The sequence below is a fragment of the Saccoglossus kowalevskii genome, chromosome 9, assembly GCF_978046115.1.
Source record: "Saccoglossus kowalevskii chromosome 9, keSacKowa6.1, whole genome shotgun sequence".
NCBI classification, from domain to species: Eukaryota; Metazoa; Hemichordata; class Enteropneusta; family Harrimaniidae; genus Saccoglossus; species Saccoglossus kowalevskii.
Window position 1 is genome coordinate 7,394,062 of NC_140649.1, and position 26,634 is coordinate 7,420,695.

General features: G+C 36.5%; 1 protein-coding gene and 1 long non-coding RNA gene across 4 annotated transcripts; both read left to right on the forward strand.

The window, feature by feature from the left end:
- The first annotated feature begins 3,862 nt into the window (after positions 1-3,862).
- On the forward strand, positions 3,863-26,285 carry LOC100373045 (uncharacterized). Of its 3 annotated transcripts, XM_078005753.2 has the most exons (19): positions 3,863-3,935; positions 10,856-10,937; positions 11,068-11,132; positions 11,855-11,967; positions 12,543-12,611; positions 13,378-13,518; positions 13,809-13,935; positions 14,098-14,215; positions 14,359-14,522; positions 15,118-15,214; positions 16,868-17,015; positions 17,670-17,756; positions 18,069-18,233; positions 18,586-18,760; positions 20,295-20,557; positions 22,555-22,731; positions 24,054-24,132; positions 24,890-24,995; positions 25,570-26,285. In XM_078005753.2, exons 1-19 carry the CDS (start codon positions 3,872-3,874, stop codon positions 25,658-25,660), a joined length of 2,331 nt encoding a protein of 776 aa, XP_077861879.1. In that variant the 5' UTR covers positions 3,863-3,871; the 3' UTR covers positions 25,661-26,285. The 3 variants fall into 3 exon arrangements, 2 of the variants coding, with proteins under 2 accessions (XP_077861879.1, XP_085359243.1); XM_085503117.1 differs by lacking the exon at positions 25,570-26,285 and having other exon boundaries at positions 24,890-24,999; XR_014930327.1 differs by lacking the exons at positions 22,555-22,731; positions 24,054-24,132; positions 24,890-24,995; positions 25,570-26,285 and adding an exon at positions 21,457-21,630 and having other exon boundaries at positions 20,295-20,961.
- Positions 4,533-6,872, forward strand: LOC146738094 (uncharacterized). Its single transcript, XR_014930499.1, has 2 exons — positions 4,533-4,579; positions 6,754-6,872. It is a non-coding gene; the product is annotated as an uncharacterized LOC146738094 (long non-coding RNA).
- Positions 26,286-26,634: the final 349 nt, after the last annotated feature.

Sequence of the window (26,634 nt, forward strand, 5' to 3'; positions counted from 1 at the left end):
GGGTGGAGAGTCTTGATAGGAGACTGAGAAGACATGTACATGACATGTAAGCTTACCATGTTTTTTTTATTATTGCAGCATAGAAGATAAAGCCTCAGAATACAAGATATATATCACTACTATACACAATTATACGTTTGTAGAGCCCCTGCAGTACTGTGTTTTGCAGGTAATTAGATGTCATAATGTAGAGCCTAACCAAAAATATATGCATTCTGTCAGAGCCATTGCGAAGCTACTTGAACATGGGGCAGGCAAATATGATATATTTGTAGTATCAGTTATCTGAAAGTTGTCCCATGGTAGTTACTGCCAGCCAAACAGCATATTTTAGTAGTTGGTGAAAACCCCTCATGCATCCTATGGTATTCACGGTCATCCAAGTAGTTTATTTAAGTAGTTGTCAAACACTCACAGCTATCCAAGCTGTAATTTATGGTAGTACAGGCTATCCAGATGTAGCACTACAGTAGTTAGGGCCAACCAAGTGTAATGTTCCTGCAGTATCAGTTTACCACAGGTCATTAAAAAGCAATTGACCTTGTAACCCAATACGCATTTTTTATGTCGGGCAGGAGCCTCAAAACCACTCGGGCATATCACGGACTACATAAAATTACGCTTTGGGAGACCTACAGAGATACCCCTTGGGAGAAAGAGAATTAACGCTAAGTAGATATCTGCAAAATGTTGTCTGTACCCTCTAGAATTCCGAATTTTTGTACTCCCATATCGCTACCATAAGAAATAGCTGGCACAATGATTGCATCAAACAAATTAAATGCACTATCCAATGTCATACCACCAATTTTCTTACAGTATTGGTTCATTGTAAATCTGTTTTTAGAGGGCGGTAAAATAATATACATATAGTGGCAGTTTCGCAGCGGTCTCAATAGATTTCAATGACTACATCTCATTTTTATGAACCCACTAAAAATATAGTAAATTTTCTAAGACATCAAAACAAAAAATGTGTACAAAAATATGTTTGAAAAATTATTCGTCGCATAGTTTCAGTGCTGAAGCAACACTGGGGGAGGGGGGGGGGTAAATTGTTGGCTGCAAGTAGCTCTTTGACCTATACAAGACGTGATGATAAATCTTCGGCATTTTTTTAATGATCTGTTGAATCCGTAGCTATACACTACTGTCCAATAACACAGGCTACACGTACTAATACAATAAGTTGACTACATTTGGCTGATACATTTGGAACAAAACAGTATATATGCCATCATTTAAGAATACAAAACTAATGAACCAAACTAGGAAAGTACAGTGTCGTGTTGTGTCAATCCCGTTCGATCCCCACCGTGACACTTTACTAACTGAGAGAACACTCGCGCAAGACAGACGGCCATATTCAGGACCACCACATCATTCAGAGAGTGACTACCATTACATTATTGTTTCAATGTTGTTTTAATATTTAACATCAGCTGCTGAATCTGATAGTTACTTCACTGAGTCAAGTGATTTAAACGATGATAATTATTTTAATTAATACTGTTTGTTTTATTATGTTCTAATCTACGATAATAAATCTATTCACTTCCAAAATTTAGGGGGTTCGACCGAGCCCCCCGAACCCCCCCCCCCCCAAAAAAAAAAATACGGGCCTGCAACCACTATGCTACCAGTGACCGGGGGTCGAACCTTTTGTAGTGAGAACCAGTGTGACTGGCCTGACAACGGGGTGCTAAGGATTTCATAGTAAAAAGTTATCAGTCACATCCGTTAATGTAATTTCGTTTTACTTACCCATAAATCAAAAAATCCCTATTATATTTCCCACCACACGTTCCTTGATCGCTTATCTATTTTTCACCGCATACTTTTGTAAAACATTCTTCATTATCATTTTAATATTATTTATAAACTTTTCACAAAATTGTGTAGTTCTGTATCAAGTTCCAGCAAACGATTCATAATAAGTGTTCATCAATTACGTTTATCAACCAGTTAAAACCCTCCCTCATACATTTTGATATAACATTTTCTTTCTAACCTTAGACGATTCTTTACAATTATCATCAATTTCATTCACAGCTATCTGGGTATCAGTGTTAAAATTCGTCGTTTTCAATTTGTCTCATTATATTTCAAACCTGTCAACTTATCATGTGATAGTTGTGTTTTGGTTATATCTCTAGCATCCATCATATAATCCTTTTTTTCAGTAATAAATAAATAAATACTGCAATAATAAATCATATTGAAACTGATAAAAAAAATTCATCTGCAAACCAGTATTCAAAACATGTCGGTTGTTATAAATAGAATAAATTCAAACCTATTTATAGAGGTGGAAATGCTATTTTAAATTTATGATACAAGTGTTAGATGAAATACAGGAATCGACATTTTAATAGGGATATTGTCAGGATAAATGATTTGATAAATAATTTTCGGCTAATTAAAATGTCGTGATTGTAATAAACAACACAAATAGTGAAATATTATTATGATATACAATTGTTGGATGCAAGAGAGTTGTAGTTTGTCATTTAGATTAACAAACACATTACTAAGAGATACGATAGTCATATTACCAGAGATTCGATATGTCATCCCTTGTAATATAACAAAAAGAAACATTTCACTTGGCGGAATAAGTCGGTCTGACTGGCTGAGGGCATGGTTTTTAAACATGCAAGAAGTGGTTAATTGAACGATATACAACGGTTTTCTCATGTTTACAAGTAGGCTCCAAACGTGAATAACATATGGAATGGTTGAATCCGTCTCTCAACGAAAATCGCTAAAAAATATTTGGTACTAGGAATGTAGTGCGCAGTGAAGAAAATTAGATCCCCGGGTAGTAAAGATTTGTATTTGGAAACAAACACTTCACTGCTAGTTGTTGTCTTTGAACTTTTTACAAGACTTTAGGAAGTATGATAAGCTAGATCCGTGTCATTATTTCACTAGTCCCAGTTTAGTGTGGCATGCTATGTTGAAAATGACAAATACCAAATTGAAACTGATGAGTGACATTGATATGTTTCAATGCATGAAAGTAACAAAGTAAAGATATAGGGATGCAATGCTATACACAGGATGATGTGTTTCGAAAAAAATGGTCACACCCTGCTCCACACGTGGTGCCTTAATGAATCATAATAAGTTAGCTAGCTTACAATTTCCAATTAAGGAATGATGTTGTTTTCAAATATGCTCGCAAACAAAAACAAAATATTTGTTTGAAATGTAAATAGTGTACGTCAAGGGGTCATATACTAAATAAAATATTACAAAGTACTACTACCAAAACATGAATTAACTAGAGCTACTGTTCAACCTCAAACTTTCTTTTGTCAACCAATAGCGCTGTTTACTGTATTTCGTAAAAATATAAACCAATTGTCGGTCAGTTTGTATAGATTGCGTGCATTGAGATGAACCTCAGTGGTGTACGAGGAAGGTCACGTTATGTGATCGCTACTAATCACGGATTTGGGAAAGAACGACAAGAAATGATGGTTTATGAATTGTTTTATAGCTAGAGTAGACCTTTATTATTGTTGAAAATTTAATTTTGTGTTATTTGTCCGAGAAACAGTTTAACGTTTTTCTATCTTTCTGTATATCAGGCAGTGGAGCCGGCACGAGGGGAACCCCCTAGTAAGGTCGCCTTAGGCGCGAGTTTGGTAAGCAGATCTCGCCCCCATGGAAAAATTGGTGTCGCTGCCTCTGTCAGCACTGCGTGTACAGTCGTGTGTTACGTGTATTAAGCGTCCATAGGGGTGTTTAACGCCGTAGGGAACTCTGCACAATAAACACTGTTCTAGGTAGCCGGGTTTTGGCCCAGATTAATGTATAGTTATATTTTTAGAACCTTAACTCACATATTTGCTGGTGTTTGTTTATGCGACAGATCATTCATTTTCGTCGAGGATCTGTACACAGCCAGCAACAGCGCAGCGCAGCAGGTATGCCTGGTTTACTACAACGTTTTCCATCTGTCATTTATTTGTTCTGTGACGGCATTCTGGCTGTGTGTGTGTGTGTGTGTGTGGGGGGGGGTGAGATAAATTTAGAAATATGACAACAAATCGACAGCACAGAAGCCGGGGTGTGGAACAAATTAAACTAAAAAGGGGGCATTTGTTTTTTTATGGTGAACCCTAAGACTCCTGTTGAAGCCAAAATCACAAAATGTTGTAGACAAAATCTCGACTAGAGGCAATGATTCCGGGACCCGCCGTAGGCGGCAGTATTTTCGTTCGAGGTCAATTTTGGATCACCAAGTCATTCCTAAACGCGTAATTAGGACTGAGTCGAGAATCAATTTTGGGTGCCAGAAATCATCCAAAGACGTTTATTTGGGTATAATTTGCGCTATCAAGACAAAGTTCAGGCTAATAAAATAAGATTGACGACGTTTTCCCATGAGAAAAAAGTGAATTATTTGTTGAAAAAGGCGGAGAAAAATTGATACGCAGAAATTGTGACGTTGACTCTACGCATGCAGTGCAGCGTCATGGAAATTGTCTACAGTACACGTACACGCATCTTTCGATGACGTAATTATTTTGCCAGCCAGCCCAGGACGCCGTACAGACATTGTACTAAGGTAAGAGCCTTTGCCCTTTTCTACAAATTTTAATATATTCTTAACAATTGATTTACCTCTAAAACTCTGCACACCATGCTCTGATCATTCAAGGTTTTGTACTAAACGACTCATCGCTTAGCAAAGCCAATTTTCAGGATTTATTGGCACATGATGTCATGAATCAGAGAAACTAATGACAAAAAATAAATATTGCATCGTATATAAATGATGACAGCGATTTACTAGGCCTATGGCCTGTGAACTCATATGATGTGTGTACTAGTAACAATTACCTAACCTACCGGTCTTTCACGGCCACAGTTGTCGCGATACATCTCAATGAAATAGCATCTAAAACCAATTAAGGCCGATATGTGTAAATACTTGTACATTAATAGTCCAGTCTATGCAACCAGCAATAATGACATGCAAGAATCGAATTGGCAAAATGATGACCTCGGATGTAGCCATGTCTAGGGGCATGGATATGATTTATAGCCTTTGCCCATTAATGCAATGTTATAATGTATATGAAGTATGTGATCATGATCTTCATTTGTGATCACACCATTGATTATTCGGCATAGGCTACCACACACTATAATATTGAGCAGAAAGTCATGCAAGAAATTGCATTTGATTCACCACATTGGCATGGCTGGCTGTATTCATTCTTACTTTTTCATGATCATTGTTTGGCTCACTACAAGTTTCTTGTGATTTGGGCGGATTTTTGTCACATGCAAGAAACAGCAAGAGCTGCAATGTGTACATCAGGGGGCTTTTATCATGCTTGTGATGTTGCTACTGTAGGTAAATGGCTACAGCAGGAATGTACATAACTGTCATTTATTAGGCAGAAACTGATAGGGGACAATTCCTTGTGCTCACTACATACACATGTACATCAGTGAAGGTTTTTCTGTTGTCAGCTGCCATTTTTGAAATGGTGCCACCGATCAACAGTTCATGCCACTCACCTCAACCTTAAACAATGACATGTGTTGTCATTTGTTATTAATTTTATTTTTATGGAAATGAGTTACCTTTTTCTAAAATAAACAAAATTTGATAGTAATAACATCATGTAAAAAAAATTGTTTAAAATGATTGTATTTGATATAGACTGAACATGTTGGGGAAAAAATAAATCTAAAATAATAAAATCCCTGCCTAACTACCCAATAGTTTTCACTCTAATATTGGAAACACCAAATTTGTTTTTCATTGGCCTCGTAATGGTTTGAGATCTTTTTAACATGGTCCACATAAATAATGAGGGATGAACTGAGATTCTGTACAAACAGGACCATGCATTTACATTCTATGTTTCTGGTTTGATGTTGACTCATTTACAGCCCTGTCATTGGTGATACAAGAAGTTTACTCTTTATAGCATGTGTGTGGGCTGTCTTATGCAACCTAACAATGCTGTTTTTGCACATGGTCAATTCACTCCGGTTATATGTCAGATGACACATTACCATTGCCATGCGATAAATTCATTACTTTTACCAGTTCTATCAGTCTGATGGAATTGATGTCATCATTGATAACTCTATGAAGTACAATTACATTCCATATAGTCTCTTTGCACCTACTTTATTTCTTATTCATTCTGAATGGACAGTTGCATGAACATACAATAGCCTAAAAGTAAAGGGGTATATTTGTACAACACCCTGTAACTTTGCATGATATGGGTCTATAATACTGTCTTGTAAACAGTTAACTACTGGTTTTGTACAGTTTATTGTTGCTGCACATATACTTATTGGAAACAACAAGATATAGTATTTTCGGCAATATGACTACTACCAAATTGGTAAGTGGTGATACCTATCATTTGGGTCTTCTGTCGACACTTATCTGCTTTTGCACCATGAGTCGTTCCATGCACATCATACCAGATTTAATCATGACACTTCGTTTACAACACTAATTTACTTCATTATAATGTGCATAACCTGTGTTTTCATTGAGAGGATGCTTGAATGCACGGTAGTGCTTTCAGCATCCTCTCACTAGTTATTTACAATGTGCCTCAAGATTTAATTTATGGAAAGTCCAATCATATTCAAAGCATTTCAACAATGTTTTTCCTATTGAACATTCCTTTACTCAACACCTTACTCAAATCATTCATTACAATATATAATCCTTACCACTTGTTTTTTTTTATTTTCTTCCAGGCGAGATAATTCAACCATCACCTGTATCTCCTATTGGTTCAACTTTTTACTTTATTCTTACTCGAATTTTGTATATTGATGGTTAAGATAAAAAAATAAAAACTTTATTTTTTCCTTGTTCATCACAGACGTTTATTCTATTCACACTATTTTTACATGGTTGTCTTCCAACTAGTCATGCTGAGTGATGTCTAATAGCAGCTGGCCAAATTACAATTGAGTGGTGGGTGGGTCACAGTCAAGTACAAATAAGCCATTCACTGCCAAAGAACAAATATAATCATTCTTTCCGATCAAGTACTTTAACCCTCTTGATTCAAATGACATAACCAAAAGACATAAGACATCACCTACTTCCTATAACACACAACACCATATTCACATAATTGTTCATACATGTATACATTGTCACAGCAAAATCAATTACATAAATTTACCAACGGCTCCAGCAAATCATCTGCCCATATTAACTATAGCCTCTTTTGTAATCCCTCTAATACTTCTATTTTGTGTTTCCATTACACAATGTTAGTCCAAAAATGTCAGCTTCTATTATTTGAACACAATCCTATTATCAAGGTCACGTTTGTATTGCGCTGGTCCCGCTAACTCTGGATCCAGTTATCAGTATAGCCTGTTCTCTAGTTTATTCTCGTGAACAAGATTGCAACGTCGTAAAAAAATTTGGTAGTGGATGTCGATATCATATTTGCATATGTACCAGTAACAAATATTGGTAAGCATTTATACAAGGGAGGCGTGTTCATTACAACTGCCAGTATGAAAAATGTACAGAAAATGACATGTCCAGTCCCAATAGATAAGGATTATGTCTTTGAACACGCCATCAAGAAATAAATCAATTTAAATGTTATGATTTATTGTAAATTGATCCATGGTTTTCTTTTTTGAGAAGAACGATTTTGCAGACTAGGGTCACGTTATATCTATTTATAGTTAAACCAGTTTTGCTACATAGTTGCAATAGAGCATAAACAATTCTGCAAAAAAAATACTACAGTGTAAATTTATTCTGCCAGTTTGTAACCAATGTACGTGATTCTAATTTAATTACCATGGCAACTTGCTAAAATACACGTAGCCGTCAATAAGCGTATTTTTAGTCCCCGTTCGGACGAAATTCCGTCCGTCCGTCCGTGTGGAGCTATATCTCGGACACCCATTGACAGATTTGGATTGATGATCATACATATTGGGTTGTAGGTGCACGTCATTTTTGTTCGTGATTCGAACAAATATGGCCGACTGGCGGCCATCTTGTTTTTCATGGTACCCATGCTATTTTATCTTGAATGCAATAAACGTTTCTGTTTAAATTTTGTACAAAGATAGTATATCAAGAGCTACCAATATGATATGCACTTATATGATTGTTGTGATTCAATTAAATATGACTGGCCGACGCCTAATTTTCATGTAAAAACTCTAAATCCTCATTTTTACATGTCCGGGGCTGTTTCTCAGAGGTGACTGAGCTGATTCGGATCATACTTGGTATTATGATCATACATATTTGGTTATAGGTGCACCTCATACTTTTTCCGTGATTCAAACAAGTATGGCCGATTGGCGGCCATTTTGTTTTTCATAGTACCCATGCTACTTTGTCTTGAATGCCATGGACGTTTCTGTTTAAATGTTGTACAAAGATAGTTTACCAAGAGATACAACTACACCATCATTATTTTTGTGATTCGATTCAATATGGCTGACAGACGCCCAAAGTTCATGTAAAAGTGCTAAATCGCCATTTTACATGTCCGGAGTTGTTTCTCGGAGATGACTAGGCCGATTTGGATCAAAGTTGGTATGGTGATCAAACATATTAGGGTATAGGTGCACATCATATTTTGTCCGTGATTCGAACAAATATGGCCGACTGACGGCCATTTAGTTTACATGGTACCCATGCTACTTTCTTTTGAATGCAATGAACGTTTCTCTTTAAATTTTGTACAAAGACAGTATACCAATAGATACATCAACATGTACATTATTTTTGTAATTTGATTCATCATGACTGCCCAATGTCCAATTTTCGTGTTAAAGCACTGAATCATATTTGTTTACAAATCCATCTCCTATTAATGGTTTTAATCTAATCTCAATGACATCATCAGCATCAAATTAATATGTCAGATCACAAAATTTTGGACGGGGACTTTGTCATTAACAATGACTTGTTACTTCTTCATTTCTGAGTTTAAATCGTCAAATTTGTTTAGACAATTTATCAGAAAAGGGTTTAATTAATCTACAATTTGTAAATGTTTACACTACGTAAATTATATGTTCTAACGTTCCTCGGATTTAGAAACAATGCTTTTTAGTTGTTATACTGCTCCCTTCGAGAATGTATTGTTCCCTTATGTCTTACGATAAATCGTGTTTGCAAATGATATTCAGTTGTACATTACGTCCGAGGTGGCGCTGTATAGTCAAACAGATTATGTGTGGCCAAAATCCATGTCGAAATGCAGGCGAATATGAGTACTCTCAACAATGGTAAATTATTCTTCAAAATTTTGAGGTAGTTCTGTGTCATCTCTCTTTGTATTGAGATGATAGTCTAGTGCATTCGTCAAATACAGTATGCAATTTTAGTGTTTTTATGGATGCACCATCTCTCATCATATGACCGTTATTTGTAAAATAAGCAACATATGCATCGTGGAAAATTGATATGATTCGAAATATTTTGGATTTCGATTACTGTAGCAGTGTTTTATATGGTCTCCAGAGTTTGAAATAATAAGGTGGAAGTAAATTCAGAATTCAGCAGCAACTCTTGTAACTGGGCATAGAAAATTTGACGCAATTACTCTAATATTAAAACAATAGGTGATTTACGTTCACTACGAAATCTCGCGTATTGCTCGAAAGGCGCAGATCGAACGCCGGTCACTTAAAATGAACAATTTGATTTTTGAGTTTCATTTTTCTATGTCAAAAAATTCCAATCTTTAAAAGGGGAATATTGTGATAGCCTCACTTTTCAAAAAAGACCGTCATCAAATGTGTATAGCACATAATAAGAATGAAAATATCCCTCTAAATACTTTTTTGAATCACACACGTTGTTCTGACGTCACTACAACGCGGTGACCTTTGTTAATCCTGTTTTTATATTCAGTTTCTTGCGACATGTAGTGAACGAACAATTGTCTATTACATTGGTAGAGTTATATTGCGTAAGCTTGAAGTTTATTGTGGTAAATGTGAGAAAAGATGGCCTCTTAGTTCAAAGGTTACTACTGCTAAATGTGGTCACACTCAAAAGTGCCAATTTTGTCATACAATGAAACTTCAGTACCTGTGGTTATTGAGTATGGAAAGATGGTGGGTGTGGCTAAGACTGTTATTGGTATTGAACAATGCAAACAATGGGAATTACACAATGGGACTAATACAGTAAATCAAGTTCTGTTGGATAAAATCTATAAATCCGAATATGGCAGTATATTTGTTTACTACACACTTATTGGTTTGTTCTTGTGTTTCTTTTTTCTTGTTTGTGTATATGTAATTTTAGAGTGTAATACAATTAATTTAAATATAATAATAGCAAAAAAAGCATCAAAAAATTCCATACATCGTATTCCAAATCTGGCACGGTGGCATTGTGCCATTAGAGGTCAGTCAGTTCTTGATAATTATTTTGATAATAATCTATGTTGGTCAAAATGATTAAAAAGAATGGATGAATAGTATGTGTCTGTGTTGACTACAGGTGAATGAACAGTCCAAATACACACGGATATCATTGTGTTGTCTGGTAGGAATGGATGTGAGACATGTGTCTTTGGTATAGCGGTGTCAGGTGGGATTATTATCGACAGATGGTGGAATTAAAAATAATTAGAGAACTATTAACATTGCTTATTACTTTAAATTGTATTCGGTAATACCGAGGAACATTAGAAGTTGTTTACGATTACGCAATCACAACACCCACATGGTTCACCGATATTATGTGCGTGATATAAAAACTAAACCACATTCAATATATACAATTATTCCCTGCAATGACTGCATTGACGTTTCATTAACTCAGTTTTACTTCTCAATGTACTCAATTCAGAAGCCATGGAAAAGATACTACTGACTGGAAACTATACCTTGAAATCGATGAAACCAATAGACCTATCCAACACTAATAAAGAGTAAGTTATGCACGTCTATTGTACGAATATTGCATTGTTACAATTTATTTGTGTGTTAATAGAAATTCGCTTTAGAATTGTGATTTCTTTCTTAACTATCTTGATTAGTTCAACTTTAAATTATTTGCAGGGAAATAAAAGCCTACTTTGAGAATGCATTTGAATTAAACGAAAGCATATTCACTGGTCTTAAAGGTAGGTGCTTAATGTTTATAAAACTTATTTAAGTGATTATAATTGTGATCATACTGCCATTCTGGTTGAGCTATCGGTATAAATTACTTTCAAAGCAGTTTTTGTATTCCATGAATTTAGAAAATAAACTGTTAGAACCATTGTTTGGATAAAACATGTCCTTCACCGAATAACCTAACCAATAACCAAATAACCAACAATCCTAGTATCGAGAAGTTGCGTGTGCAACCACGTACAGTCCCTATACACAGTCAGCTGGCGTACAAATGATAATAAAATAAATGCGATTAATTTCCCGATATGTACTATATAAAAGCCGCCATCTTGAATACAGCATGAAACTAAATAAATAAGGAGACAAGTTGAAACGCGTTATTCAGATTCCTACAAATCAGGAAAAATATACCAAACTTTTTGGTCAAACAGGGTATTTGAAACCGAAATCGACATATAACTGTAAGGTAGTTGCTGATTAGTTCCTGAGTTTGGATTAAGATTCGCGTTTCAAAACCCCGGTAAAGTATTTTAGGTTCTTTGTGTAATTATTTGTTCGTATGCAAGAGATTTTTCCATACAAAAACGATAAAATTCGGACGAAGGTTGTTAGCGGTTGCCTTAATGTTGCCCAAACGAAATATATACTGCGTACACAAATTAAAACATGCGTCAGTCATTCGAACATATTTCACAGTTTTATAACTCATATATTTGTTCAATTTCAGATGCTTCTGCGTTCTACAAGTGTCCGGACCGATTACGTCTGCCGTTGATATTTTACTACGCGCACACGGCTTCGGTGTATGTGAATAAATTACTGCTTGCTGGAATGATCCAGGTAATGTGCATCGGGACATCAAGGTGTGGATCAGAATCTAGTAATGAAAATGAATACATTGGCCGCGTGTATTCATTTGTTGTATAGAATGTTTTCTATTTTTTTTCATTCAAGGTCATTCCATGATGAGTATGGTGACACATTAGACTTGCTTGCAGTCTGTTGCGATTCCGATGAACAAATTATGAAAAATAAATATAAATTTTATATTTATATATTTATTTTTCAAGAATTTTTCATCGGAAACGCAACAGATTGCAAGCAGTCTAGTGTAACATATAACTACACTAGATGCGCTTGCCCGGTAGAGGGCACCACTTATAAAATCGTTTCATTCAATGTTCTTCTTCTATTCGCGCAATCAATCCAAGTTAGCGATGCTTGGTTTTCGATTGGCGAATTTTCTATAGATTACCAGACTTTCGCTTGGCCCTTGAAAAATCTACAAATTTTGACATTTAAAAAAAAATATTTTTTTTCCTGTGAATTTGAAATAAAACACCACATTTAAACATTACATATCGTCCAAGATATATTAAAAACAAAATAATAAAAAATATGTATCTTGTATGCAGGAGCGTGTTGATTTCAAATTTGAGACTATATTTGAAACTGGCGTGGATGAAATGTCGTGGGATGATACGGTAAGTGATATTCCTCGGTATTGCCATTCTACATTCTCTACAAATGATATATCCAAAGACACAAAAACATGTGTTTTCATAATCTGAAAATGCATAGAGACAAGCGTACAGTAAACGCATAAAAAACTGCAATGCTGTTCTGTGCTCACTATTCCTTAATTACATATTTAGTTATTTATGTAGGATGTCTTATTCCGCAATCCAGATTTCATAATACGTACATTACGTGTATACTGAATACATATAATGTATTGTTTTCATATTACTCGCTATAGGTGTTTAGTAAATCATGTATAATGTAATATTCCGTAATCTAGATTTTTTTATATTACTAGCTTTACGTGTTTAGTAAATCTTATAGGATGTAATATTCCGTAATCTAGATTTTTTAATATTACTAACATTAAGTCTTTAGTGAATCATATAGGATGTAATATTCCGTAATCTAGATTTTTATATTACTATCTTTACGTGTTTAGTAAACCATGTTAGGTGTAATATTCCGTAATCAAGGTTTTGTTTTTATATTACTGGCATTACGTGTTTAGTAAATCATGTAGGGTATATTATTCCGTAATCCAGGTTTTGTTTTTATATTACTAGCATTACGTGTAAATTCGGTATAATGTATTACTCCGTATATAAGTTTTTCATAATTCTTGCATGGAGTTTTAATAAATCATTTGGAATGTGTTTTTGATGTTGTTGATATCATTCTGTATCATGCTGCATATGCTTCACGACATTTATTATTTATACGTATTAGGAAAATTACCGAATGGGTGGTAGTTTTAAGTGGCCCACGCTGACGGAGGTTACTATGTATCGAAGGAAAGTGAGACAAATGGTACTAAAAACTATACAAGATACGCCACTGGTACTACCCATACACCAAGAAAGTGAATGGGTAGGGATAAACATTACGTAACGTTACATTGTGGTATAACAGCACATTGTAACGTAAACACTCGACATGGTATAAAATAACGCAACTCAACGCAATCTTGTATACGGCTCAACAAATCTGTTCTAAAGTTTCTTAAAAAAGAAAAGAACATTCTGATCGCGGCCTTTGGAACTCACATGTGCGTCGACCAAAAATGAAATACAGCATCTGTATTTTTCTTTCGTTAACACCGCATGGATTAAATTGTTACACAAACTAACGGACATGGACGATTTTATTTATTTAATCAGTGGGCATTGATAATGGGAATAGAGCATGAACGAATTCATATTGAGACTTCATCTGTATTGATAAGACAGCTACCAGTGGAGTTTGTACAGATTCCACGAGATTGGAAATACGCTCCATACTCAGTAGGTACGTTAAGGTGCACATGCTTTATTAGTGCACATGCGTACGATACAATATTAAATGTGTTATACACGCAAGGTTAACGTAATAAATTCTGGAAACGGCCAGTTTCGTCTAAATTCGTTCATTTCATCTGACATAATAATGTGTTAAAGCTTTAAATTGCAGGTGATGGTTTGACACGTAATTCTATGATTTTGGTTAGTGGAGGTGACGTCACGTTGGGAAAGTGTGTGAAGTTCCCATCATTTGGATGGGACAATGAATACCCAGAATTCAAAACAACGTAAGCTTATAATAACCTGTAATATGTCTTTTTTTAACGTGATCAATTTCTCACAACGTGTTCGAAGTGCCAATTGAATACTGCGATCGCATTATTCTTAAATGTAATCGCCTGATATGTTCTTCGTCCTAACGATGTTGCAGAGTTCCTCCGTTTGAAACAGCACGTTATTTGATCACAAACAGTGAATTCTATCAGTTTGTCCAAAATGGAGGTTACACGAAAAAAGAATTCTGGACGGAAGACGGCTGGGAATGGAAGACGTTTCGACAAGCTACACATCCAGCGTTTTGGGTGTGTACGAACGGTAAGCGTAAGACTCTCAAGATTACGGCAATCTATTGCCATAGTCCCCGTTAACGTAATCCAAATAGTACGACTATTGGTCATTGCAACAGAATAATTACTATATAGTAAAATAAACTAATAATACATTTATAAAGAACAATAAATCGATAAAACCCTGTTCCTAGCCCAAATTAAGCTAATTTATAAGTTCTTAAGTTGTGTGTCTCATCCAGGTGTGACTTAATGCATATATGCTTTACTGTTGAATTGTAAGGAATTCGCTGACAACTGTGTTAGAATCTCTTGTCTCCAAACTTAAAATTAAGAATGTTCCAGGTGCACACGGCTTGGTTTATTCTTCAATCCTTGAACACCTCGGGCATCACGCATCGCCTATCCCATCTGACCATTCTTTGACTATTATTATTTGTGGCATTCCGTTTATTGCAAACCAAGAAATAGGGGAACTTCAGAGGGCAGTATGGAGACTGCTCGTGTTTTACTTCAGATGAATATGAACAAAAGGGCGCCACTAATTAATATCCAGATCCGTGCATTTTTGTCGTGAATTTTCACTATTCTTTTTTTTTTGTCAAACTGATTTTCCTTTACAGGCTGTAAATCTGGTTGTGGAGGAGACATTAGTAATGTTACCCATTGTAGACCCAATAATTGCGATGACAGCTACACTTCAAGCAGCGGGTCTTACAGGCAAGTGGTATTGTCTTGATGCATATATATTATATATATATAAATTCATAGTCGTTTTCGCATTTAGTGAGAAATCCCATCGCTCAGAGATGAGTGAAACAAACTTACAATGATATTGGGGGAATTAGTTTATCAAGTTTAAACTTCACACATACATCATGCGTCACGTCTTTCATATGCACATACATGTGTATGACTTGAAGGGTCATTTTGGAACCTGGTCTCAATCGTGTATGAATGAATCTGTTTTAAAATTGGTATATACGAGGCACGTTCAATAAGTAATGCCCCTGACCCATTTCCTATAGCAGGAGATTAATGAAACTTGGCACAGTTATTAGTCTGTCTCTACATAGAAACCACCCAGAGTTATGCATTTCTCCCATCGTTTGATGCAGCTCTGGACACCGTTTTCGTAGAACACCCCAGGTTTGTCCACCAACCACGTCGTAACTTCAGAAATCAAGGCTGCATCATATGGGAAACTCTTTCCTTTCAAAAACAACTTCATGGCTGAGAAGAGATGAAAGTCAGAGGGTGCAAGGTCAGGGGAGTAAGAGGGATGAGGAGGATTTCATAGTCACACGCCCATGCATCTGTCCTGGCTTCATGCGAGTTGTGGACTGGAGCGTTGTCCTGCAGGAGGAGGATACCTTTGCTGATCTTGCCCCGCGTAATATGCTCTTGTAATTGTGGTAACCTTTGCCAGGAAATCTGTCATCACTACTCCGTCCTTGTCCCAGAAGACTGTGAGCATGACATTGCCAGCGAAGGGCTGCACCCTTGCCGTCTTTGGGGGTGGTGCGCCCAAGTGCTTCCACTGCATTTACTGGGCTTTGGTCTCTGGATCTTAGTGATGAACCCAAGTTTCATCCTGTGTAATCAGTCTTTTGAAAAACTTTGACTCATCTTCTTGGCACATCTCCAAATTCATCCTCGAGCACTCGACGCGTTCTTGCTTCTGGAAAGGTGTGAGCAATGGCTCTTTATCCGTAGCATAGACAAAATATCTTTTCTGTCCACATTATATCAATTCACACTAATTGCTATATAACACAATTGTTGACAGTCACTAAAAACTGGGCGGGGACTACGTTACTAACAATGACTTGTTATATGTGAAACGACCAGAAATAGTCAAATTAACATTATCGTTAAATACATACATACAATATGACATAGTGTAACTATGCAATTAATCACTTTCAAAGTGCAAATCAAATCTCAGTCTAGCTTCGCGAAAATGACTAGTTCATGCGTCGACGGCTGTACGCCATGTATAATAATGTACTCGAACAGTAGGCCGTCGCATCGACCTCCGCTGCGCGTCGGTCGATTCTTCCGCTGTACAGTACTGTCTTCGTGCATACTTTGAGGTATCCTCGTAAACCTCATATTAGTACCAGCCGCTATGCGGTTTCACTTTTTATCATAGCTTCACTTCGATTTTTTGGAAATAAAAACTCCTTGATCTATGCCCAATTGACTAATCATATTACTTGATTTTTTGGAAGATATAAAATATTATTTCATGTCTTTCTCACACGGAACTGTCATAAATTATGAAATGATAATTGTTTAATCTATTTATCAACATGCTTGTTAATTGTCGCTATTGTACAATACACTAACATAATAATGTTAAACCTGCAGATACCGCGCTATATTCAGTGTCATAGACATGCCGTGGGACTGGCCAGTGGATGTGAACTATCACGAGGCCAGTGCGTACTGTGCATGGAAAGGCCCCGAATACAGAGTACCAACCGAAGCAGAACACCATGCCATGAGAGGAAAGCAGGTAACTATCTTGTTTATAATAGAATATAGACTGGATTTTTCAGTGGATAGTTAAAGCGCCAAAGGCGTCTTGTCGCGTCGTTCTCGAAACGGGGAGGGGGCGCACCTATTGACGTGGACCATGGCCACCGCACATCACAAACTGCCAATTATATTTTTTTTTGCGGGCTGACGCGCCTTCCTCTAAATCCGCGCGTAATCATGCGACGTGTACAACGAGCGTTTATGCGAAATTCAAACGCGCGACGACTGTGTTGTTTCAAGAACAAATTATCACGTGTTTTTGTCTTAAATGTGTTATGTTAGCAGTAGTCATACATTTTTGGAGAACACTGTTTTTAAACTATTTACAATGTTAATTAGCTTAAAATTGCCATGTTCATGTTTTGTGTGAAAAGTAGTTCGATTACCATACTTTTTGATCTTGATTTTTTGACCGACAACATAAAATCAAATCACAAAGTGTGGTGTGTTAATGACAACCAGCTACCTGAAACGCAGTCTGTGAATTCTGCATTTAATCATCTAAACCACAACAAATCATATTTTTTTAAAGTTTCTGAAAGACAACAAAAATACCCGATACATTTCAGTAATGTTGGTATAAAATTTACCACCCTGCATTTCACTCTCATATGCTGCATCTGTTTTTTAGAATGCATCCGATGTTGGAGTAGAATCTGACATTATCTTCAGAGATGACATCAATTGCAATATTAATCTGATGTATGGATCGTCCACAGTGAGTAAATGTGAATCTCTGTACACTATGTTGATAGAATCGTAATACACACACGTGACATATTCGAATTTGATATTAATACATTGACTGATGACTTTACAATGATGTCATAGCTAGAATATGAACTGATCAGGGAATCGAACTTTCTAAACTAAGGGAGCCCAAAATAAGATTTTAAAATTTTGAAATAGAATGTGATTTGCAGTACATCGACTTGGACAACGATAGACGCTGTATCTTCTCCGTACACCGTTTCCATTACTACACACATTTTATTATTTTTTTTATAAAAAAAGACGCATTTTATTCCAGCCTGTTAACATGTACCCAGCCAATGAACTTGGTTTTCACGACATAACGGGTAACGTATGGGAATGGATGGCAGATCATCTAAATGGATTCCCGGGGACGGAAACAAGCTTTCTATATGACGACTTTTCAGCTCCTTTACATGACGGTAAACACAACATGATGTTGGTAAGATACTACACTTTATCAACTGATAAATGTGCTGCTAAAATTCTGACCGAAATACCATTTGAATCGACATATATCATATGCGTCGTGATTTACGCGCGCAATGAAATGCGTCAACTGACCCACGTGGTAACGTACTTGGCGGATGACGGCGCGCGCCATTTGCCTCAGTAAGTCTGCTTCTGAATATCGTTTGTGCTATGTGTTTCATCATATTTCTCGACAGGATACGATAGTCAAATGATTCATTGATTTAGTCTGTTTTATCTCTGTATTATATATTATATATTACGGGAATATAGAAAAACATCCATAATATAGAGAGCAACTCACATATTTACAATTCTAACAGGGTGGCTCCTGGATCACTAACGGAACTACTGCATCCAAATATTGTAGAACCGGATACAGGCGCCATTTCTTTCAACATGCTGGCTTCCGTTTAGCAAGGTCTGTCACCACGGATGTGGTTTTACCATTGCGACTCATTAACACACCAGTGTTTATTTTAGGGCGAGGAGTTTCCAGTAAGTAGTCATTCTGTATATTATTATTATAAAAGAGACATAATTGTGGTGTGGACTGAAATTAGAATACTGAGTTGATGGTTGTATATACTATTATTATACATCTGTCTCCGGGGGGGTCACTCTATATGCCGTTACTACCCCATGTGCGTTCCAAATTTAGCGGGGAAAGGGGTGTTTTTCACCTTCTAAAGCGGACCCGCGCGGGAAGCAAATAGGCCCCTTTAAAATTCTAATGTCTGCAATACGCCCTCAGGAATAAACTTGCAACAACCACTCCCATACACCACCCTAGTCCATAGCTTGTTTGAGTTGATCACACCCCACTTGAGTGAAAAAAAACGGCAGAGAATGCTCGCAATAGAAGTAGGATGTTCTCAATATATGTCTGAAATAGGGGGTGTTTTTTTGTTTCAATATGTCTGCTTTAGGGGGTACTAAATTTACAGTGCGTCCGCAATAGGGGGTATGGTTTGCCAATGTGCTGCCAGCCCTAGGGGCCTATTATTTTTTAGCAAGAACGCACATGGTGTAAGGTTTTAATATAGAGTGACCCCCGGGGCATCTGTCACCGTAACGCCATAGGTCATGTCACAGCGTGCCGTGATTTTGCGGTATTTTACGGGGTATTTTTATCCTATCATATTAGGAAATGCGAATTCCAAATATGGAATTATTACGCGCGTAAGCGTCCTCTAATAATAACAACAAACATGGCTGCCACCAGCATTTAACCGGACTTCATACCAAGAAGTTCGCTGATTCTGTTCTAAACTTTTTAGATTTCGGCATTCCCATGATGTATCCTTGGTAGGAAAAGATGTATAATAATAAGGTTATTACGAAGATACCTCAAAGTATGAACTCAGACAGTACGCTGTCGCATCAACCTCCGCTGCGCGTCGGTCAATACTGCCGCTGTACTGTCTTCGTGCATACTTTGAGGTATCTTCGTAATAACCTCATAATAACTGCAGCGGATATTTCGATATGGGTATTTTCAGTAAAATAAAATATCAACGCGTGGAACTATGTGTTAGAAATTAATAGGGGAGCATCTAGTTTTTATTTGTTTAACGTAAACATAGTGGTGATTGCAGAGAACTGCGTTGTTTGCAGATTTCTCTGTACAGTGGTGTCAGATGAGCAAACCGTTGGTAATGTCAGGTCATTATACTTGTGTACAAGTAGAGGTGAATTGCGTAACCTTCAAATTTGCTGATAACTTGCTGTCAAAGCTTGAAACCGAAATCGTCATCCGACTGCGAGACCGTCGCTGATTGGCTCCTGGGTTTGATGACAAATTCATTTTCAAATAACCTGGTATTTTTTTTAGATTTTATTTTTCATTCTTTTCGTCTATTTTTTCGAGTTTAAAAAATGTGAGCTGGCTGGAGCCTTCATCCCTTGTCTATTTCTTACACTAGATACCAGCCGATACCCCCCCCCCCCCGCTCATAGAGACTGCGTACAGTTGATCATAGTTCCTGGGCTCCCTGTGATGTTACTTTTAAACTTGTATCTTTGCTAACAGAAATCGTCGCAACAGTCAAGCACAGCAAAATCGACAAGTGTTTTGGTAGAAGTACCAATGCACAATACTATGAAGAAAGCGAATCTAGATTGAACAATATCATACAGTTGCAGTTCGGAGTACAAGTTGACAATTATACAACTAATTTGTTGGGTGTATGTAACACAATTATCAAGAAATATGAGATTAGTAAGAACAGTGTATTGCATCTGGGGTGTGGACCAGGCAGAATGGCTTTTGAAATGACTAGGATTTTTAAAAAGGTAACATATCCATCCTTATCATTATTTTTTTTTTATCTGCCATGATCATATTATTTGGGGGTGCTATCAATCTGATTAAAATCTGATGTAGTGTACGGGCTTTAATTATTTTGGCTATAAACTTATTTTAATTTTATTTTTTATTACTTTTGTTATTAATGCCCTTTTATTTTATTATTTTACTTTGATTTTGATTTTGTGATTTTTTTTTAATTCTGCCCTACCTACATCTGAGCCGATGCCTATGTAACGAGATTTCAACGAGACCCACTATCGACGATTTTAGTCAACGAATCACAGACCTCCTTCTATAGCGCACATGATGACGTCACCGGGCGGAGTCGGGTGGCAAACACTCAAATAAAATGGCGGATTATACCGACCGAGAATAACACGGCTTTACGGTAAGTTTATCATTGTCAAATGCAACGAAAGTCATTTTTATGTTAATATTGTGGCTCGAATGGTTCGACTTTAGATCGTTATTTTGCATAGTTATTCTGGGAGTGACGATTTTGTTTCCACCGTTTCGACCGAACACCAGTGTCTTTTTCCAGTCGCCTGCCCTGGAGACGGGTGATGTTTTGTTGAAGATCGGGCCAACATCGTCTACGGTATTGAAGCCGTAGCTGTAAATATTCATCAAATTGTATCAACATTTTGTACATTATACAATAACTCTTTATTAAAGTAATTGAGCTGATTTGGACTGGAATAAAATATTTTTTATTTGGAACACATCGCAATTGATCAGGAAATATTTGTTTGCTCCAATTTTCTGCTTCGATGCCGTGGGCCGGTGACTGTTATACAATTTAAAATCAGTTTGCATTGTTTACTATAGCTGTTTACAGTGTTCTAATCATTACGATTTACTTATTTTTTTGCTTCCATTCTAGATAATTATGCTCAGTGGTGTAAAATTGAAGCGATGACTGAATGAACGAACCTTCGCTGGCGAAGATGTATCTGGAAGTGTACACATTTGTTGGAAGTGAAAAAAATGTTCAATGTAATGACAAAAATTGTAAAATGCTGAGGAATTTCTTTTGCAAATAAAAATATACTAGCAATTTTCTATTAATGGTTTATTCAAGTGGGCAAAATATAATGTACAGAAAGATTGCCCGTAGAGTATCGCTACACTGAAAAGTAAGCAACCGACAGCCTGTATAAAAGGGGGGCTGTGATTGGCTGTTACTTACGCGAGATTTGAACGGGACTTACATAGGCGTCGGATCAGATGTAGGTAGGGCGGAATTAAAAAAATCACAAAATCAAAGTAAAATAATAAAATAAAATAAAATAAAATAAAAGGGCATTAATAACAAAAGTAATAAAAAATAAAATTAAAATAAGTTTATAGCCAAAATAATTAAAGCCCGTACACTACATCAGATTTTAATCAGATTGGGGGTGCTATATTCTGTGACAGGCACAATCGACGTCATTGATTACTCCCGTTCACGTCACAAAAATCGCTTCATCACCAGGGAGCGCGACTCCAACGGAAAGTGTACTCATTTGTTCCTCTATTAAAGGCACAATTTCGGGGAAATATTGATAACAATGACGTAATTATTAAAGTGTTGAATCGCTGAGTGACGAATCTGTATGATACCTTACTTGGCGGGGAAATAGTTCCAGGGTTGGACATGAAATTCAGAGTGATACATTTACACAGAACGCGTTACCAACTTGAAGTTAAAAATAATGATTAAAATGGTTATTTTTACATGACACGGCGTGAATGTAAATACTTTCATGATTTCCAATTTGTCGCATAAACGATGTTTTTGTGTGTATGTTTTCGACTGTAGGTGGGGCTGTTTGTAAAAAAAACATATCTACGCAATGGCGATAGTTTTGCTACTGAAACAGAAGAAAGTGTTTTACTGTCTGATGTCCAAAGTGCTATTTTTAGTAAAATGAAAATTCGGAAAAAAAAATATTATGTTTTGGTATGTTTTGGTATTTAATTGTTGCTTTCGTCACAGGTCGTTGCGATAGACTTCTGCGGTAGGTACATTGACACTGCATTAAAGTTACAAAACGTTGGATCACTGATGTATGAAATACCACTGTCATGTAACGACGAGACTGTAACATCTAGAAAACGCCAACATGCAATGATAGCTGGGGATATTGACCGATCGAAAGTGGTATTCAAACAGGTACATCTTAACGTTTTACAGAATAATGTTGTTGTACACGTTTACTAGCATACGTTGATTTCTTTGTCTAAAGCGCGTTTGTCGTCGCGCAGCGTGTGTTCGAATGTCATGTAAATAAACAATGTATTTTACACGCGTTGTTTACGTCGCTATGAGTCCCATATCGAACAGGACGCGGCACGACGACTGTCACCCTTTGAGGGCTTTATGCCTGTGTGTCATGACACCGCCAATGCAGTGGTTAATTTGTGTACTAAGGTGTACACGTGTTTATTCTGCACCACAGGTCGTCGAATGCTGCAATGAACGCAAAATGCGCAATATATCACCATTCTTGGCAATAATAATTCGCATTATAATATATATCTGTCACCGTTAAATCGTGCCGCAATTTTGCGGCATTGCACTGGGTGTTTGCACCCTACCATATTAGAAAATGCGAATCCTAAATATGGAACGATTTGCAATCCCCAGTTTAACCGGACCCCACGCAAAGAAGTTCGCTAAATCTGTTTTAAACACTTATGAATTTCCGCATTTCCACGATTTATCCCTGGAAGAAAAAGACTCGATTCAGTCAGATATATAAGCCAGTTTATTCAATTTCGGGGAGGGATAACAGTCTTCCATTTACTAAATATAGAATTGGCGTAACCATTGAACCATTGAGTGTGTAACTGCTGTTCAGGCGTGACTTGGAGGTAATTCAAGATGGCGCCAAGCGCGATTCGTGTGTCGTCGCTGATAAAAATGATCCGAAATGTTAATTATTATAATCTGTTGCTAAAAAATGACTGCCTCATCATTGAAGTATCTATCATTCTGTAGATACTTTATCACGAATGAAACAAACATAAAAAATGACGCCGCCCATTGACCTCCGCCCTATTCCTAGGGCATATAGATTTCGTTCATACTCATCTATATATACACGTATTATCTATAAATCTCGCGTTGCGAATGAACTTCGGCCGCTTCCGCCACGCTTGCTATAATAAACCACTTTTATAGTTTCTTCATTGGGAATGGTGTTATTTCTAATTCATAGAATAGCGCCACCATGTGGCCAATAACATCGTTTTTGTGTTTTTTATAATTCAAATTTTACGTACGCGTCTCCCATCTTGTTACTGCTCGTTGACTAACTGTTACAGAGTGCTTTTAAATAAGTATGCTTTTAAATAAGAATAAAATAAACGGAACGCAATTTGTTTCGACATTATATATCGATATTTGAATCGCATTTCCCGCCAAAGACAGTAAAATCAAAGATCGTCAATAAATACGTAACTGATAACAATCATCTCAATACATCTGTTCAGATGACTTGGATTCCCAATGAATTATATGGATTTGATTTGACTATCCAAGACATGATAGACAGAGTGTCTAACGTAAAAGGTTGGTATATTTATATAAACATCAATACTCAATGCTATTATACTATAAATCTTTACATATTTTTTTCTGTTGAATGAAAATTTCTAGAACGTCTTCGTTATGTGTACGTCAATTTATGATATTAATATAAAATAGAACGTAGATTTTCCAGTTTGTCAATCTCGTAAAATTTGTCGCATTCAAAAACAAACGTAGTATGCATAATCTATCTCGAAACACATATTTAGAAAACGTCGCTGGTGGGTGCGGTGGGTGGGTTTAAATTAAAGTTCAGTTTAATAAAATGTTTGTCATCATTCAAACACACATAGTTTTGATTTTCCCCCCAAATAGTACTCCTAATAGATAAGTGTTTTTTACAGGGGGACAAACTCCCAGTGAGAGGTTGGCTAACTTTTTGTAGTCAATTCCCTATACTGCTCCGCACTCCTGACTGCCCACTAAAAATAAAACACGGTGCAAGTGGTTTAATTATATTACATTTAACAGTTACGTGTATGTGTTTATGTTGAAAACAAAACAGTAATAAGAAAGCGAATCCCAAAGTTATATTCAGTCGTATAACTAACTTTACATATACTCACATTTGAACTATTTTACTTGGACCCAACACATTGTCTGTGTCTGCGATATGTATTAATCTAATATTCATTTCACGTTAATCAAGTCGTTTCCTGAAATATTTGCCGGTGTTTGCCGTTCGCTCATCATAATACTTGTATCTCTTTGTGTGATACATTGAATATGTTCATTTCAGCGTGGTTGGTACGTCTCGGGGAAATAACACTATCAACAGGTGTGGTTGTCATAGTTTCCAGCACCGGATGGGACAAAGATACAATTAAACCCATTGTTGGTCACAGGTAATGGAAACAGATCTAGAGTTAATCTTACAAAAAAATGTTATTAAACAAACAATATCTATTTGCACTCTCCGAGCACAATAAACAATCACTTTGATCAAGTAAAGTTTTGAGATTCAAGTTCGGAATGCGTGGGTCTGCTTACAATTCCACTACAAAGTAACGCTGTTGGATAAGGAACAGGACAATGCTCGCACGTTGTAAGATCGTGTAACTCTGTGTATGTTACAAAAATGGCTTTCGTGAAGTATCATAAATGTGTTCGATGTATAATAGCGTGTACAGTGATGCTAATTTTTTAGTTACTGAACTACGGACAACATACGTCAACTTCGACTTAAACATAGAGTTACAATTCAAGTGTAGTTTTGCAAAAGTAGGCGTGGTTTCTAAAATATGAGCATGGTCATGTTTGTTACTCGATGTTCTCGAAACTCGATGTCCGTATTAAACTCGAACAATTCAGCATCTTACGTGTAAACTGGCAAATAACGATCGATGAGCGCGCACACACTGCGCCCTCTGACGTCATTTATCTGTAACATATATTCATTACACATTATTTGTTTTCTAGGCTTCGCTACCTTGGCTGCGATGCTTTTACATTTGTCACCCCAACTGGTGAGAAAAACGAAGCGGTGGTCACTTTATGGAAAAGAACATAATATAATTGTCAAATCATCTCATCGCCTCCTGTTCGATAAGTGGCGCTGCGTGACGTCTGTGGCGCTATGATGACGGTTGTGGTGTTGTGTGACATCTGCGACGTTAAAGTAAATGAACAGTTGAATCAAATAGTTGACTTGGTGCGACTGTAAAAAATTGAGGTAAAAAAATAAATAAAGTAGTGACTTTTGGGAGTTTGACAATTAAAAAACAAATTATTAGTGACGTAGAGTGTACTATATATGTTGGTATGGTGCTGCACCATGATTTAAATTGGAAGCAACATATATATCGGTCATGTCGTGAACAAAATAAGTATAACACTAGGTATCGTATATAAGTATAAAACATTTTTTTCAAGATCATTATTAATATTATTCTTTGTATGCTTCATTATATACAGTTTTAGGTGATTCTATATCACACTCTAGAACTATGTAATTCTTTTGTTTCTTCAAAAACTCGGTGGCCATTTTCTCTTAGGCTCTTTCAGTGCAATAAGTCGTGTTTAGTGGTAAGTTATATCGAGTTAAATCGAGGTGACTGGTGAAGGGGTAATAAATAACGAAGATTAAACTCAAGCTGTAAAATGAAGAGCTGAACAGTCATCAAAAATGATCGAAACTTGTGTCAAAGAAACATATATTTTGCCGCTGTGCTATATCGTTTTTGTTGGTAAAAATAGAATAAAAAAGACTGAAATAATTTAAAATGAAACATCTTTTTAAATTGGCTGCTTCAAAAAATTCAGAAGCCATAGCACGATATATTACAGCGTATGCGAGGGCATCTGGTGAGGAGTGTATGTCGTGTGTACAATAATATCGAGTCTACACAGTTTCCCGACGTAAAACCCAATGACGTTACATGTGAAGCACTACATAATGCCACATAAAAATTAGTCGGTTGATGTGAGTTTATTGAGTAAGAATACCGAATGATAGAAATAGACTCTCAAAATCAAATATTGACG